General features: G+C 41.5%; 1 protein-coding gene and 1 long non-coding RNA gene across 2 annotated transcripts in view; one reads left to right on the forward strand and one right to left on the reverse strand.

Annotated features, from left to right (window-relative positions):
- The window catches only part of ITIH5 (inter-alpha-trypsin inhibitor heavy chain 5), a 264,995-nt gene extending 256,480 nt beyond the window's left edge, over window positions 1-8,515 (forward strand). Inside the window, exon 14 of the mRNA XM_069229267.1 lies at window positions 2,810-8,515. Within this exon, the coding sequence (XP_069085368.1) occupies window positions 2,810-3,123 (314 nt within the window). The 3' untranslated portion in view covers window positions 3,124-8,515. The remainder of the gene's footprint in view (window positions 1-2,809) is intronic.
- Window positions 1-18,784, reverse strand: part of LOC138288064 (uncharacterized) — a 150,899-nt gene that overhangs the window by 95,711 nt on the left and 36,404 nt on the right. The window lies entirely within an intron of this gene.

Below are 18,784 nucleotides of genomic sequence, written 5' to 3' on the forward strand. Positions count from 1 at the left end.
CCCCCCACGACATACACACACATTTACCCACCAACATACACATGCATACACACACTCATACCCACATTCACCCACACATGCATACATCCATTCACACACACATCCACACCCACTGACATACATACGAGCACACACGCATTCACACAAGACAACATATACCCACACCCATTCATGCACACATGCATTCCACACGCCACACACCTGCATGCACGCACACAGAAACATACACCCACACACACACACAACACCCCCTCCCCTGTTGCAGCACCTGACTTACCTGCTTGCAGACGGGATGTGGCGCTGCTGCAAGCAGAAGCGTCCACCAGCAGAACACCGCCAGGCCATATCATGGGTCATGATATGGTCTGCGTCGGTCTACTGGCATGGCGCAACTGCTGGCAGCAGCGCCACCTTATTGTCGTCTGCCACCATGGCCGCAGCCGGAATTCCGCCAGCCTTCTGGTGGAATTCCGGCTACGGTCATATTATAGCAGGTGGTGTTTGCCGCCGTCGCCGTGGCGGTAGGTGGTCATTACCGCCATTGACATACTGAGGGCCTATGTGTCCCAGCAGGGTGTGGATGGGTCTGATCATACCCGAGTCCCTACAGCTGAGTATGCCTACAAAGGTATTATCACTGTGCCTTCTTCATATGTAGTCTGCAGAGGCATAGGCTGATTGCACCAACCCTCCTAACCAGTGCATGCCACAGCTGGCTGGGAGGACACCATCCAGCCAAGCTCCACAGAAGTGATAGGGAGGGCCTCCGGCCTGTTCTCTCTAGGCAAGAGAATACAATTGTGTGCTGCCCGGTCCTGCTCTGTCAGTGCATGGCTATTAAGGTTGCACTAGAACCTGCCAGCTGATAGTGATAACAGGGCCCAGCAGGGAGACTCAGCACACCATGTGCTAGAAGGTGGGAGTCCATAAATATGTAAGGGCAATCCCTTACATATGTAAGGTCAGAAACTGCATTATGTTCAGTTTCATGGTTACATTCTGTGCTTCACAAAAGAGAGGTGGAACCATACTGGCTCTATAATGAAAATATAATATATATTAAAATTCTTCTTTGTGCCTATTATAACTATAACTACTAATCAACACTATAAAAGTGTGGTATTTTAGACTCTTTTCCAAACTCATCTTCCTCAATGTGTCCATGTGAGGTAAGCAGCATAACAATGCTCATGTTTATCCATTTTATCAGAACAGTTCTCTCCAAAACACTGCTTAGGAAACGCCTGTAACAGTTTAGATTGTACTAATAAATATCGAGGCTAAGAATATTGAGATACAAGAATATAGTGGACAAAATAGCAAGACCAAAATATTGAAAAGTAATAGCAAATAGAGGAAGTATAAATTTGCTATTCCTAACTCCGCACCTAGGTACCTTGAAGATTAATATATTGTCAAGATACTTATATGTGGAGTTAGGTAATGAAAAACATACACTTACTAAACTTTTGATATTTTGGGTTCGACATTTTATCCTTGATATTTTTATACCTTGATATACTAACGTCGATATATTTAGGAGGCCTAGCACAGTTTATGGAATTCTCATGGCTTCAAGAAATTAGTCCCAAGAAACATCAACTTCATTGACAGTATTTGTAAGTACAAAAAAGGCTCTGAAGACCCAGGGACATTGATATTAGGTTCCCAGTCATAATCACAAGCTACCTATGTGAGACATTGGCCCTGGTTCTGAACATGGGGCAAAATTCTGATCCCAATGCCAAACCCTATTTTTCAGGAGACTACTTGAAAATGAAGTAATGGACCGCGTACTGTAAATACAGAATTCCAGGGCAATGGTGTTTGCGGTATAATGTGCGTTATTCTGGAGCGCTCATAGTCGGGGCATATGATGACAAACCTTTGTGGTACACGTTATTTTAATGCAGATCCCTGTTTTCAGAAACGCAGCTTAGTCACTAAATTAGGAGAGGTAAGACTGAATATGGTTAGAAGCCCAACTATGGAATCCTTAAGTTATTCACAATACAAAATATGTTGTTTTGATGTGGTCACACTCCCTCCGGTAGTGTTTTTTCTCTAAGAATAGATGCTCCTTATAGGTTGGTATTACAGTAAATACAACACAATTTAAGATCACGAACCGGAAGCAAACCCTAAGCATAGCTAGCATGACAACACTCATTAGTCTTCGTTGTAGGTTGTTCTGATGCAAGACAAAAACTTGAGAAATGTTGTCAAGTTGTCAAAAAATAGTGCAATTTGCCTTTGCATTTATATCGAAGTAACTGGTATTGATGTGGGAGTTTCAGCAACGTCATATATTTCAACAATACCTAGGTGGGAGAGGGTTAAAAGGTTCACCACCCCAATGTAAGTTATTAGGAAAATTAATTTCCAACCATATATTTCCCTGCATGTCCCTCTTGCATGCTCGCAAAAGACAAAGGAGAAATCCTCTCCTCAGACAAGGATGTTTGTTTAATTAGATATGGATGATAGGGAAGTCATAAGAAGAGCAAGCGGTTTCCGAACCATTGAATCAACAGGATGCAGACGTATTTCAGCGGGGTAGATATTAGGAAACTGGCATTACAGAGTGTGTACAATACAACAATAAAACAGTTGAGGTAGACTAAAGAAATCTGTCTTAAGAGAGTCATATGATGAGTTAATTAATTGTACTTAGGTAGGGTAAAAAAAAACCTTATGGATTGAATACGTTTGTGCAATTGTTGAGTTATCCATCTCTGATTTGCTCAGATATTGACTTGACCAACTACTAGAGTATCTGATATTTCTTCTTTTATGTTTTCACATGCAGGCCAGTTCCTATACAGCGAAGTTAAGGTAACAGAGGTTTCTCTCAATGCTGGCTCAAATCCTGCTGAAAAGAATATCACCAACGGGGTCCAGAACTTGACTGCAACCCCAAGCTCCACTGCCCTACTGAAGGTGCGAAATCGCATCGTTCCTGTCGTGTGGAAGCAAAGGAAGATTTTCAATGGTCAACAGCAAGTGGACTGCTGGTTTGCAAAGAACAATGCAGCTAAACTCATCGATGGGACTTACCAAGATTATCTTGTGTCTCATCCTTTCGACACAGGAACTGACTCTGGGATGATGAATTCACTTTAAGGCTACGTCCTACAGTAGTTTAGCTACCACATTGCAATTGCTATGCAGGACTTAATTGTGGTTTTTTGATGCAAACAAACATTTCTCTATACACAAACACATTTGCATATTTTTAATTTTGTGTTGCAAGTTCTCAACAGAGAACTCTGATGACGTGTTGTTGGTGCAATTGTGTTGAACGCAACACTGGTGCTTTTATAGCAAAAGTAAATACAACTATTTTATAATCAAAATTGATGCTCATAGTTGAAGAGCATGTCTTTTATTCCTCACATATTTACAGAGAATTATGTTTTGCAAAAAAATGTTAACTGATTGAATGACTGGTGTTTCATTTCATCATTACTCTCACCTCGTGCACTTTCCTAATAACAATTCTCATGCCTACAAATGATGAAGAAGACCGAGGCCCTTGTTCTCTGTTCTGAATGTTGCTGTATGTGCCTTACAGTCAGGGTTCTTGGTCGGATGCCTCATGTCATAGATGCACTCAGAGGCAGCACACAGTCCCATTCAGTCATATAAAGCATTTTAAGCTTAATGCTAGGAGAGTGCCAATTAATTTCAGTGGATTAATCAGACAGGCAGACCTCGAATTGATGACAGAGTTTAGGGGGCAATATGTGCCATTTAAGGTGAATGGGGTATCAGTGTTTCGACACTAGAAGGTATAAGTTTACATCTGATTTGAGGCAATTAAAAGTAATTTGGCTGCAGTTTTCAGAAATCATCCTTTTGTCACAAACACATGCTATGAAAGACAAAGCAGGGTTTGTAGCAATATTTCAATATAAACTGAATGTGTTAGGGGTGTGCATTCACTTGTTCTGGAAGGAGGATGTATTGCATAATTAACCTAAGACTCAAAAGTTCATAATCTAGGTTCATGTTGCTTGGTTATCTTTTCGGAACTGAAAGAATTAAGGACTGCAAGAAAGGTTCAGATAACTGCAAGCTGGGTGATCACCAGTAAAGCCATCTCCTTTCCATGGAAGATCTGATTTAGTTCCTGAGTTTGCAAAGGGTTTGGTCTGGATGGAGTCACCATGGGTCGTGTGTAGAACATCAGATGGTCAAAGACAAAGCTAATGGTCATATTCCTATGGCAGGTGTCCTGTTTTCAGTCTGTCTCTCTCCTTCCATATAAAGTGTGACACCTTGCTGGAGTATAGTGTAAATTATTGCCAAATGTCCATGACAGGAAGTGAATGTCTGCACTTGGGGCTGCCATGATTTGAGCAACCCGCACCAGAGCCACAGGTGTCAGATTTCTAAGCCACAGGTGTCAGATTTCTGACCCCCTGATGCAAGGACTTAGGCTAATGCACGTATAGGAAAATGGAAATCTAGTGGACTGCAGCCCATCCACACACCACTGAGCAATACTGGGCAAGAAGTGTTTTATTGTCACGATCAGTCCCACTAGATAGGTTTCGAGACACTGGACCTCCAAACCTTATTCCTGCTGATGAATCACACACTCACAATAGCACTAACAAAGAGAGGATATACTTGTGTTTGTTTCTAAAATCCAAGTCTAGTGTATAACATGTGAATGTTAGCCACACAGAATGAGAAAATGAAATCAGCAATCCATGACATGGCCAGTAAAAACAGTCTGAACATTCCTAACATGGTTAGCAGGTTCGTAGCATTCCAACATTCTAAATCTACTTCTATGCACTATGTTAATTTTAACAGAAGCAATAAATACCAAGCCTATGAATTGAGTTTCCTAAGATGGGTCTCAAAGCATACCTTTACCACCTCTCTCCATAAATCGTTGTTTATCTATTCTCTACTACAGGCTTTGCCTGGGACTGACAAGTAGTGCAACAGTGAAGGTCACTTCTCTGTATCGCTCCCAGGGCTTTCTCAAACTGAGGCTGGTTGTTGTTGCAAACTGGCATGACCTCTGGCATGATAGTACTAGAGCGATGTTCCTCCAACTTATTGTCAAATACATGCTTTTTTTTAAAGTATCCGATTGCCAATTGTATTTTGTATTCATAAAAATAAATACAAGTTTTATAGAATACTTGCAGACACTAATGCATCAACAAGACTGAACAAAATGGTGATAAATGTGCCATCTCGATTCTTATGTAGATAACATGCCCCTTTATCCAGGGCCCCTAGAATTATGAGGCGAGAGAGTACCACATTTTGTAACTGGCTATATTAAATTATGCAACAAGAAAATGCAAATTATGCTGCATAATACAGCAAATTTTGTGATAGTATCAGTTCATTATTTTGTCATTTTTACACGTTAACACTATGTAGACAAAGGTTTCACTTTATGAACACTAAGTTAACACCCAAATACAGTAATATGCAACTGAAAGGTGAACAGTTAACCTTTGCAAAGTGCCTTCTGCAGTACAGCATTTTCAGCAATCTTTGATCCATTTGAGCTCGAAACAAAAGTTTTCTTCTTAAAATCTGAAGATTCTGCTGCAGATGATGGATTATGTGGAAAATCCATAATTATGCAAAAAACAATGCAACCTCAGAATCGCATAATTTCAGTGTCCCTACCTGTAACTAAAAACAGTAAAACAATGTCAACTTATACTATAAGCGTCCATTACGCTATAACATTGTCCACACCAAAAAAACAATGAAATATGTCCGCCTAGATAGGAAGTAGACAAGATACTAACATTTCAGTGCATGTCCAAACTTGCCACTTTCTACTGAAAGAATCTGCAAGTAGGTACATAATGAAAATAGAAGAAGCCTAAATGTGACTTGTCAAAGTGTTCATGACAGGGCCATGTTCTTTGGTAGGAGACATAAAGTGTAGTTAGAATTGAACCAAAGTGTTGGAATAGGAAGAGACTTGAGGGTTTGCATAAACTGGGGAGACAGTGCATATGTTTTCTGCCAACACAGAGAATGTATGTGATGTACCAAATTAGGGGCTCTTCCAGGTATGTATATGGTATTTCTATACCGCAGACCCAGCTAAGAGGCAGCAAAGCTCTGCACATGGTCAAAGACAGAGCTTAAAGTGGTCAAGTAACAGGAGAGCATGCTGAGCTGTTGACAGTCGATGTCAGGCCATACAGAATACTATCATGGAGAGGAATCTGGGAGCCAAAATACTTTTTTTAATGGCAGGACATGTTAGTTTTTGGAAGGAAGAAGACTTTTAGTCAAGTAGATGGGATGACAAAATGGTTGGCAAAGAAAGTGTGATAACAAGTGATTGAGAAGGATAGGGAAAGAAACATGTGTGACTTCATCCAAAGCTGGTGCAGAAAGCTGAAATTATCCCAGTCTTTGATAATCTGTGATTTTGGACATTAAAAATGAAATGGGTTAGATATTGAAACATTAGAAATAAAATGTTCTTTGCAATGTCAGATCAGTGCTTTGAATACGTATTACTCAGGAGCAGGGAATGCTGGGCAAAGTGCAATTACCTTAGGACCCATTCTACATAGAGGTATACCAGCACTCAAATGCCAATAGAAGAAAGCTACAGTCATGGCATTTAAAAAACAAAAATGAACGTATGGCAGGAAGTTGCTGATTGAGTTAGATATGCGTTGCAGAACGAGTGTTCTGAATTAAACCGTGGTGGAAGCAAAACAGGCTGATTATACGTCATGCAAATCCAGCCTTCAAGTGAACTAGCATGGTAGGCGTGATGGCAAAGGTGGTGGAGCTATGAGAGCACTTTGTTCAAGACATTAAGGCCAACAACTTTTCCCAAAGTCCCTTGGTAGTCCATTCTTTGAGAGTGAAACCACAGTCCAGGCTAGGGATGGATCCAATGGTGAAGCATGCTACATTAATGTAGTTGACAGTCCAATCATACGGGACAGTGAGAGACCCCTGAGGTCCAGCATGGATCCTATAAAATACATCTAAAAGTTATTCAAATGGGATTGTATCATAATTGATTGGACAGGAGTAAGATGCTCTAAATGTATTTACTTTGAGATGGGGACATGCACCTGCAGTCCAGCTATCATTTCAAGCAATATTTTGCCCACCTTCTTAATGGTTGCAACGAACTGATATCCACTGCCTGCTCTAATTCCTTTAATGGACCTCTAATGATCTATGTTTATGGTGAACTAGACCACTTGAAGGTGCTCACAAACAGTCAGATAGAGGTGGTAGTGTACTCTATAGGTAATGTGAAAGTGGGGTGACTCTGAAAGGGGTTGTGGGAAGCCTTTTCATGTGATTGCTAAGGGTAGCTCTTGTCGGTTGTTTATTGGCCGTGAGCAGCAGAGAAAGCATTTCTCCCTCCCTGCATTTTGTCAGTTTATGGTCTACAATGTTGTGGGACCAGACACTCTGTGCCGGGTGAGTGACTCTGCTTGTCTATCTCAGTGAGCTGACACTTCTCCTCTGTCTGAAAGTGTTGACAGGCAGGTCCGAGCAAGGTTATCCCTGCTGATGAGCATAGACTTCACTAAGATGGGCTAAATCTGTCTGGATTCAATCTTGGAGCATTTTCTGTGACAAGTTCTGCTACCATGAGCGACTAGGTCATAAGTGCCTCATGGGTCTGTCACTTTCAGAGGTCCCACCTATCCTTGCTCCTCTCAAGCTCTGCAGATCCCCCTAACTGTGATCACGACACAAAGTCCCCCCCATCCATGATCAGTACAGGAAACAATATTTTGAGTCAGTTGTGCTGACCCTTCACTTGTCTAATTGGAAATTGGAACTGATTTGGCCATGTTCGGAGGACCCCACCAGACAGGTGTAAGCAGAGCGCTTAAGATATCACCGTCTCTTTACAACGGGTATCATTGTGCTTGCTGGTGCGTAAACGTTTGTGCTCTGGGATCTATCGACTATCGTGCTACAGATGTTTATGAGAGCATGCGTTGTTTCACCACACAGCTGAATTTAATATATACAGGTCTTAACAGGGTTTGGTTAAACAGATGATCTCGCAGCTCAAGAATTCGGCATCATCTGATTATATTCACGGCATCTTTAACAAAGCTAAGGGTGTCCTAGAAAGGGCCGGCAAAGCGCCGCGTTCCAGGAAATGTAATCACACCCTATGCGTAAGGCCTGAGAGAGATGCTATCTTTCAAATAAAGAGTCTCCTCAGGGCCATTAACAGTAAAGAAACGAACTACAGCCAAAAGGTAAAGGTTCGTGTTTAGGCCGCGACTGATTGGGACAACAATGTGATCTTGATCGAAACCGGCATTACAAAAATTGTGCAACCACGCCCAACATGTGGAGGTTTTCAGTCCTTTACAAAGGTTTTTAATTTCGAAATATATTCACGTACTTTTGAGCTTTCTTTAAGTAGATTGATGCTGAGGAAAATTAACTGTTACAGTATGCCAGATTGTCAGTCTAACCAGTCTGCCACATTTTTCCCAATAAAGACGTGTTTTCAACCATACCTAGTCTATCGGTTGCTATGTTGGTTTCTGCTCCCAGGCCTCGTTTCTGGACCAAATGTTTGTTGTCTTCAGAATATGTGCATTTTACCCCTACTGAGCAAGAGTAAATTGTCTGTGTCCCTCTTTAAAACATAGACACATTGGCTTAGACATGGCTGGTACAATTAACTTTCCTAAAAGGTCATAATATACGATGCAGAAGTACACCCCTGTCATTGAAAGTTAAATGCCACCAGCAAACTGCAGTACCTATTGTGCAAACCACTACACCAGCAGAGAAAACATGGCATCCTGATAGCAGCAGCTTGAACCTTGGTAAACAGACTTGTCAAAACCACCTTTTGACTGGAAGAAAACCCTGATTTTAAATATTAAATAAGTCTCCCTTAAGCAGACCTTGGTAGTGTGCATACTATTTAGGAGTAGAACATGAGTGACATTAGAAATGGAATGCTCCTCTAGTGGCAAGGTCTAAAATGATATTGTCACTGACCAGTCTGCAAATGGCACTTAGGAAAAGACAAAGTATAAATCACACACTTTAATCTATAATTTTTAACACATTCCAGCTACAGACTCAATTCAAATACTTATTTTTATATTTAATAAAAGTCGACTCCAATGATGAAGTCAATTTTTTATTAAATATATTGGGAGTGTAACTTTCAGAAAGTTACTCTTATACTGCTTGAAGATGTTGGAGGCTAATATAGCCTTAGAACCCGCCGTAGCGGGCTCTACCGGCTATTAAACGCCCGCTCCTGCGTTAAATGGAGAGGGCCTTTAATAGCCGGTAGAGCCTGCTACAGCGGGTTCTAAGGATATTAGAACATTCTGCTACTCAGGGCAGAATGTTCTATTAAATAAAACAAATTCCTCACGGAGCCCGAGGGGATTAATATCACCTCGGGCTCCGTGAGGCTTTGTTCACAGCTCTTGCTGTGAACAAAGAGAACATTGGAATGTTGGCGCTGCGGGCTTTTACCAGCCATTAAAGCCCGGAGCACTCCATTGTTTTCAATGGAGCTGCCAACGTTCCATTGTTCTAATTTGCATTAGCCTTCCATCAACAGTCCAACGTGTACTTGGCCGAATGAGGTGTGAAAGAGGGAAGTTTGCCAAGGGGAAACCAAGGGTTGGACTGAAGCTGCCTTAGTCTTTGTGGGTGTAGGTGGATGTTGAATCCCTGAACGCCTTACCTCCAAGTAGGGTAAAGTACAGGAAATGGCCAGTCATCAACTGGACCAAGATAGAGCTTGTGATGGAGCCAGCATGACCACAGTGGTGGATCAGCTGATTTCCTAAGAGCAGATTATCCTGAATATTCTTCACAGAGTAGTCAACACTGACAATGAGGTGACGTTTAATCCCATGGTAATTGTCAGATATGAGTGGGGAGGGGTTACTTGTCTAAAGGAGGTGAGTGTGAGCTCTAGCATTCTAGTGGTCTGTTGAAAAATGTTGGAAATGTCCCTTTTTGCAGGATTATCCACAGACATTTTGCTTTCTTCCGCGTATTTATTTTAGATCTGTTTTGCTGGTTTGTTGACTCTGAGCACTTTACCACTGCTAACCAGTGCTAACGTGCTCCCTGTGTAAATTGTATTGGTGATTGTGGTTGAACCATGATTGGCATATTTGATTTACTAGTAGATACCTGGTAAAGTGCACCCACGTGCCAGGCCCCAACTTTCCCTTTTACCATTTGTAAGTCACCCCTAAGGGTGCAGTGTATTTAAAAGGTAGGACATGCACTGTTGTGTTTTACATGTCCTTATAGTGAAATACTGCCAAATCTGTTTTTCACTATTGCAAGGCCTATCTCTTCCATAGGTTAACATGGGGTCTGCCTTTAAATATCTTTTAAGGGCAGTTTCCCATTGGGAACAGAAAGAAATATGGAGTTTGTGGTCTCTGAACTCTCAATTTAAAAATACATCTTTTGGTAGCGTTCATTTTTAGATTGTTTGAAAATGCTACTTTTAATGGGCATTTTCTTGCTTAAACCATTTTGTGCCTCTGCCTGCTTGTGCATTCCACGTGTGTGTGGGTCAGAGTGAATTCCCTCTAGACGGTGCCACAAAGGAAGCTAGGGTGTGGCCTGCATATCCTGATGAGTCTCCAGGGCTAGAGTGGGGAGGGAGGAGCTGACACAACTGAAAGGGCTGTGCCTGTCCTCACACAATGCAGTCTCCGACCCCCTGGAGTGTGTCTGGGGCCAGGCCTGAGCAAAGGAGGATCCTGGAAAGAGACTTTCCTTTGAAGTTTGCCTACTTCAAAGGCAGACGTGAGTATAAGTAGTGGACCCCAAAACCCAGACTTTTAGAACACTTCTGGATCAAGAGGAACCTCTGAAGAGCTGGAGGAGAAGTATGGCACCTTTGCTGTGAGTGCTTTGCTGGGTTGTCCTGCGGTTGCTCCTTTTGCCTTACATAGGGCAAAGACTTGACTTTGCTATGTATCCTGCTTGTGAAGTTTCTCCAAGGGCTTGGAGTAGAGCTTGCCTCCTTTTGGAAGTATCAGTGATGTCAAAGTCTTTAGCTTCATCTGCCTGGGAACTTTGTGTGTTGTGTTGCAACAGAAGAAAAAACACTGTGATGCTGTCAACAATGCCGCTGACTGCACTGTGACCTGACAACGCCACATGTAGCTGTGCCCCACATCACAACGCAACCCTGGTCTCACCGACCCCGATGCAGTTACTGAGCTGCTGCTTACACTGTGACCTGTGGGCCCGCACTCTGCATCGCCTTGCTCATACCGCAGCCTTGTCATCCCCGACAACGCTGCTCCATGCTGACACCGACGCCTCTACCTGCACCGTGGCCTGAAGACACTGCTCGTGAGGTACACTAAGCACCGTCCTGCACCACAGCCCTGGTCCATCACATGGCAGCTTCTGTTCACAACTTTCACTACTTTCAGTCTACATTTCCCAATTATGCACTAGACCTAGTGAGACTCCAGAGAGGAATTTTCAGGGAACATAGAACAGCTCCTCCATTGGCTCATGTGTACCTTTGCTACAGTATCTAGCCACTGTGAGTGCATGAGGCATGGACCAGGCAAGACAATCCCCCCTACCCCCTGTCATGAAAGCAATCAAAACAGTTTTGCCCAGAGAAGCTCCAACCTCCAATGTGTTGTGGTCCACTGGGTTAACAAGTCATCTCATTGGCTAGAGCAGACAAGTAGTAAGCCTCAAGTTCGGGGACCACTTCCGCGACAACTGTAATATTAATCTAGCCACTGAAATCCTTTTCTGTTTGACTGCCCATAGAAAAAAATGTTCTAGTCTTTGCAAAATAATTGCTGTAAACACACCAGTAACACTTAAAAATAATAGAGCAGTCTCAGGAAGTTTAGCATCTTCGAAATTGCCACCCTGACCATTGGAGACAATTGGAGGCCCTTCCAAAAGTGAATAGAGGGGTGGACGCTGTTTACTGCTCTATCCAGGTTACCTCAGTTGTTCATCTGACCAAAAGAGACTTACATCTAGATGCTTAAAAGTGTTAGGTGTAGATGCTGGGGGCATGACTATTGGGGGGGGGACTGTACCTGTGGCATGTATCGGGAAGAGGTAGGTCGTAACCCACTTAGTCCACATGCCCAATACATCCCAGAAGCTTGCTAAAAGCTCCATTTCACCCTTATGAACAGTGCAAGTGTCTGCCTGATAGAGTAGAACATCGTACGGATCAAATAAAATTACGTGCAATGTGTGTAACAGCCAAATGCCCCATTCATCTGCTCTCTCATGAAACAAACAGTCCAGTTGTCCCATGGCCAGAGCAAACAGTAATGGGGAAAGTGGACTGTCCTGTCTGATTCCTCCATAAATTGACAACTGGGTTTAAAACAATGAGCCTATTCCACTCAATAGGGGCAACATGTAGTAAATGTAACAGTTTTATGAAGCCTTCCCCAGCCCCATTTTATGCAAAACTTATATAACTAAATATGGCCAGATGAGAGAGTGCAAAGTCTTTTGAATGCCAAGTGACACCACCCTGGGTGATAAGTGACCACCAATAGCTTAGTATAGAATATGAAAGAGCCTTCTATCCGAAATGAATCCATTTTGACCAGGGTGTATGAGAGCAGAATGAAGCCCCCTATGTAGATCTGAATTGTTCGACACACTGAGAAGACGTTGTTTGTGGGTGAGGAGTCTGTCACTCCTAATCTTCAACAAAAGTTGAGTTTTATTGGAGTATGTTTTGGGAATAGAATGAATGTAGTATGTTTATGAGTGGTGTGAATGGTGTTTGAATCTGAAGGGAGTGTTTCTTTGGGGGGGGGGGGAGTTTCATTATCCTGCGTACTGTTATGTTGATTAATGTAGGGACCTTATGTTGAATTAAAAATGATTTTATCATTTGTTTACTATGTTGAGCCAGATAACATATAGGTATCATCATTTGCTGAATAGTATAAAAATGATGTATTCAATAAATGTTTGTTTTTTATCAGTTTGTGGCTGGAAACATTAACATATTCAACATTTTTGGGTGATATGCCGTATGTTACCAATATAAAATCACAATTTTGCCATATAAAATGCATAAATATTACAACTCTAAAAAGAAAATACAGTTTAAAAGGCAGATTTTACACCTGACATCAATCTTTATTGAATCGCGTGCAGCGATTAGTTCACATTTCACGATATCGTATTGTCCCCCCGGTAGCATAGATTCTATTCACACATTTACTAGAAGTGTCTTCTCTGCTCCCTTAAAAAATGTCACCATACGGGAATTCAAGATTGGATCGCCTGGCTTTAGGCATGCTATTACTGATTGTCTGCATGTCCTTATACCACGTTGATTAAAAAAGCAATTTTAGCAAGCATTTTCTTTCTTGCACTAAGGCTGGGCACAGCCATAAAAGGTGAATGAAATTCCCCTTCCCATTTTTGCATAACCTACAACTCTCATTTGAGCGCACCCTCCCTCTTGGGTAATCGTTGTTATCACCTGGTAGCTTCCCTAATCGAAAATGCAAAAATTTAATTATTAGGACAGGGGACTAGCACACTTCAAAATAAAACTGATATTGAAGGAGCTTATGATCATTTAATACCCACCATGCATGTGATATTTTTGATAATATTTCTTTATCTTTCAGTAAAGATAGCCTCTTCATATTACTATTTACTACTCTTTTAAAACATGCTACTGATAGGTCACTTTCCCAACTTTCATGCAAACCCAAGTCCTTTATTGCTACATCCAAGTAGACCGCAGCGGGATGCCCGCTATTTCTTTGAAGATCTTGCCACAAAACCTGGCACAGATCATTCCTCTTGTTTGTTTTTATTCTGTACCAGATTTTAGTATAGACCCCTTTTCTGGCTATTGTCTGGTTTACTAACCCGAACTCCAAGAGTATTTGTGCCGGTGATGCGTTTGGTGGTACGCCAAATAGCTGCCTATATGTTCTTATTAAACTTGTATTCAGACATACTGCATCGCGCCCATGCAGTGCAACACTGTCATACATTAAGCTAGGTGGCAATTTGGCAGATATCACCTTTAATAGTGGTGGAAAGCTAAGGCCATGCAAGGTTCTTTTTAGGGTTGAAAGTGCTATGCGCAGTGTTAAACCTTTCCTTTTAACTCCTCCCTGTGTTGGATGAAGCATCCCCATTCATCACAGTACTCCCAAATAGCAATTGGATTGGACTAGCTTCATCTGTTCTCCATTCAGGAACCATCTATGCTTTTTATGTATCCTCCGACTACATTCCATTACCTTGGTCTTTTTTTAATTTACTGTAAGCCAGTTTTCCTTCAAGCAATCTGATAACCTTCCCACTAATCTTTGTAGCCCGATCTGTGTTTGGCTTATGAGAACAACATTGTCTGCATATGGCAGATTAAATATAGACATCGGGCCTAGTCTTGGTGTGTGTGAGTTTACTACTTTTAGTTCTTGTGAGAGGTCTGCTAGAAACAAATTAATAAGATAGGGTGCCAGAACACAGCCTTGGTTTAGTCCCTGAAAGGTATATATTTTTTGTGACAAGACAGACCCTTCCCCAATCCGTATCCTCACCCAAGTGTCAGTATGCAGGAGCTGAATAGCCTGGAGAAGACCAGATGGAATACCCAATGCTGTAAGTTTTCGCCAGAGTAAATTTCTATTCACTGAGTCAAAAGTTGATTTAAATTCGACAAAACAGACGTATATTGGTAGCTTCTTAAGGATTTGTGTGTGCATTAACAATGACAATGCTAAAATATAAATTTCTGTTCCTACTCCCTGTGTAAATCCAGTTTGGTGTAGTGGGACAATCTTTCTATCTATTGCCCGTTCACGCAATTCACTCAGTAATAAGCAAAATACTTTGCTTCTATATCTTGGAGCGTTATCAACTGGTAGTTTTCAGGCACATCCCTGTTACCTTTCTCATTTAATGCGTTTATCATAGATCCCCACCATGAATCTGGCACTATTTGCTGCCGTAGCACATAGTTATAAACTATAGCTAGTACTGGTATCCATAGATCTATATTTGATGAGTACAAGGCTTGAAGAAGCCCATTTGGTCCTGGGGCACCATCTTTCCTGGAACTTAATACTATTTTCTTTATTTGATTGTCTGGGAAGCTATCTATAACAGAGTATTTGGTTGCTAACCCCCCCTTTCTGATGTTCTCAATTATAGGTTTTTCTTCTCGCATTCCAATTGATTATGATTTAAATAATTATTTTCAAAACTTTACCTGTGTCTGTTCTGCTATATTGGAATTAACTACTGGTCTTTGTGGGTGGTTTATTCCATTTACAACTTTCCAGAACCAGTCTTTGCAAGCTCTTATTTAATTTAAGGAAGGTACAACATAGATCTCTATTTCGTGGATTTTTCCAAATATTCTTTTGCATTTTTTTCAGGTTTTTTCTGTAGCTTCTTAGCAGAAATGGATAGTTTTATTCTACCCCGATTCCCTGCACTAATCTTTCTCGAGGGCACTCATGGGGCCTCTTTGCGGCTCCTTTTTCCATTATTCTATTAAGAAAGTTCCCCCACTGTTCGACATTATTACCATATCCGCTTACTACACTTTCATTTACTAATCTTTCAGTTAACTGCTTTATTTGGGTGCTCAATTTTCTAGACCATATTAGCCTTCAATAGTTTATTGTAGTATCTTCCCCAAACCACAAGGTTAACAGTTGGTGATACTGTTCTTGTGCTGAAAGCGCGATTCTTTGTTGTCCGTGGTCGCTACTTGATGTTTTATTTATACTAAATAATTTTTTCCTATCCAAGAGAGTTAGCTTTACCATGGTGTAATCTATTATGAAGCATGCCGTAGCCGAGTAATAAATCCACTCCAGTGAGCTTTCTGATTGAAACCTCCCATTTAGGATTCTTATACCTGGGGACTCCAGGTCCTTTATTAAGAAGTTCTCTCTTTTATGTATGTTCTTCTCATGGGGTCCCTGTTCATTTGGGGGGGGGGGACTGACCATACGTAATCTTGCTGGATTACCTGTTCTTCACCCTCAAAACAGTGCATCAAATCCATATTAAAATCCCCCATTAGTATTATATCTGGTAGATCTGGTTCCTGTGAAACTCCCATTATCACATCACATAGCTCAGATACTATTGAACACTTTATTTTTGCATTTGGGGGAATATACACATTCATTATATATAATGGAGTGTTTGTATCTTCTAAGTTATTCAGTTTTATTACCAGAATGTTATTATTTTCTATGGGTACCAGGACTGCTTCAATTTTTAGAGCTATTTCAGTGAAGACTGCTAAGCCTCCTTTTGGTCGGCCCTGATTTTTTGTTTTAATTGCCTGTCTGTAATGACCAGCATACTCTACTATATCAAAAGCTTCAATCGCCCATGTTTCCTGGAGGCATATTATTTGACCTCCTTTTAGCAACACGGCAAAATCTTTCTTCTACGACTTAGTTTGTGACGTCATACCGTTATACCGTCTATTTGCCGCATTATACCCATTAGGTCATGTCCTATATTTCCCATGTAGTGCCTCAGTTATCCAACCTACATTTACTTGTATAGCCCTTTCCTTTTGCTCTGGGCATAGGGGATGATGAATCTCCTCAGGCTTTTCTATCCTTCCTCTACCGGATCTGAGAACTGAGTATAATTGATCTCCCTCATCTTGCGGGGTCACATTTTTGGGTTTTACTAGCACAAACGGTTCTGGATACATTTCTTGTGGGGGTAAAGATAATTGTATCCCGCAGGCTGCCAAGATAGCTTTTTCTCTCATTACTGATTGTGCCAGTAAATTATTTTGAAAAAAAGCCATGGTGGCTTCTTGCACCCTCCCATCGGTAAGACCCAGAAAATCAATTGAAACAATATTATTCGATGTTAATTTTGACAGTGATGGGATTGCATGTAATAAATTGACTATATTACCCCTGTTCAAAATGTCATGTGACCCTCTAGACTTATACATGGGTGTAAAGATTATCTTGTTTGATACATTCGGGCTTTTGGTGATAAAGTTTCTGTCTTCCCTTTCTGTTGATTTTCTCACCTGACCGTTACTCCCAGTTCCTTTAATCTTTTTCCTATTTCCTTCGTCATCATAGTCCAATACTTGGCACATCATATCTTTTCCAATTACACTCTGTACCTGTGAGACATAATCATTTATATCCAGGAGTTGCAATTTCCTTCTCTTGTTATTCACCTCACTGTTTATCTACTGGTGTTGATAGTTGATTCAAGAATTCCTGTGGCTCCCACACTATTAGGAGCTTTGACTTGCTGTCTTTGATCCCGGGGCCTCTGTTTACAGACTATGTTATCTCCATCGCTTGGGGGCATTGTGATAGGAGACTGATCTGCCTTCATTGTAGTTTTTACAAAACGTGTTCCTTTAGTTAATTTTACATCTTCGGTCTTTCCAGTATTATCCTCATTGTTCCTCTCCTGCTTTTGAAATATTGGAAAGAGTTTTATTTGTTTGGTTTCCGGTAACACCTTTTCCGGTGTCATCTCACCAGTTTGTTCTATCTTTTGCCTCACATTTAGGGGTTCTGACTTTGCTGAACTTAGTTGCTACTTTTTTCTGGCTTTATGCATTTTTTTTCTTTTTTTTGTCATTCCCCGTACTCTTGCACTGTCTTTTACTTGCACCTCAGGTACATTGGGTTTTTCCTGAATTTCTAGTTTGACATTACACATATTGATCTCACTGGTTCCCATATCGTTATGGTTAGATCCCATATTGAGATGTTTGGAAACATCTTCTTTGTCTTCTCTTGTTACTTCATTAGCTTCCCTTTTTATTTAATAATATTCCTCATCTGATTACAGCCCTTATTCCATTCCTCCTCTTTTTTCCCCATGCACTACAGGATTATTCGTTTTTACATTTTCTATAATAGTACTTAACACTTCAGGGATTTGTTTCAATTTGTCCACTACTGGGGCGCATGCACATTCAATATTTGCTGTTGCTGCCAGGGTTTGTGCTCGAGTAATCAGATTATTTAGAGCTGCAAGTTTCTGAACAATACTTGATATTGAGGTTGCCATTATGTTCAATAGATCTATCTGGACATCCATTTTATTCAATTGATATGTCAATGCCTTGAGAGTTAGTTGTGATGTGTTAACTCCCAGGGTGCCTTGTACGAGCTGGTCTTGTCCTTGCACACGGTTCCCTTGTGCCAAGGACGAGACCAGTTCGTCCTGCACTGGGCCCACAGGGGGAGCGCTATCGCTCCCACCATAGACCTCCCACCCACACCCCCCCAGCAGGGATGGAAGGGGAATCAATTCCCCTTCCATCTCGAGTCCCTCCACCCCAGCAACATCTGATGATGTCAGCGTGCAAATCGTGCCCTGACCTCATCAGAGGTCACCTCTGGTCGCGCTGGAAGCATGCTTCCAGCATGATCCAGGAAGAGACATGCAAAACCATTTCTCTTCCGATCGTGAGGTGGGGTGGGAGAGGCATGTAAGGAAAGGAAAGACCTTTCCTTTCCTTTCATGTCTCTCTCAGCATTTCTGCTGCCCGATCACAATGCGATCGGGCAGCAGAAAGGCCCACTAGACACCAAGGATTTTGTTTTATTTATATATTTCAATAAGGGGAGTGGCCCCTTGGGCAAGGGTCACTCCCTAGGGGGGCAACTATTTTTAAGACCTTTTCTGCCCCCCTGGAGGCAGATCGGCCTATTGTTGTTAGGCTGATCTGGCAGAAACCTCTAGACACCAAGGATTATGTATTATTATAATTTTTTTTGCAGGA

Source organism: Pleurodeles waltl, chromosome 4_1 (assembly GCF_031143425.1).
Source record: "Pleurodeles waltl isolate 20211129_DDA chromosome 4_1, aPleWal1.hap1.20221129, whole genome shotgun sequence".
NCBI lineage: Eukaryota > Metazoa > Chordata > Amphibia > Caudata > Salamandridae > Pleurodeles > Pleurodeles waltl.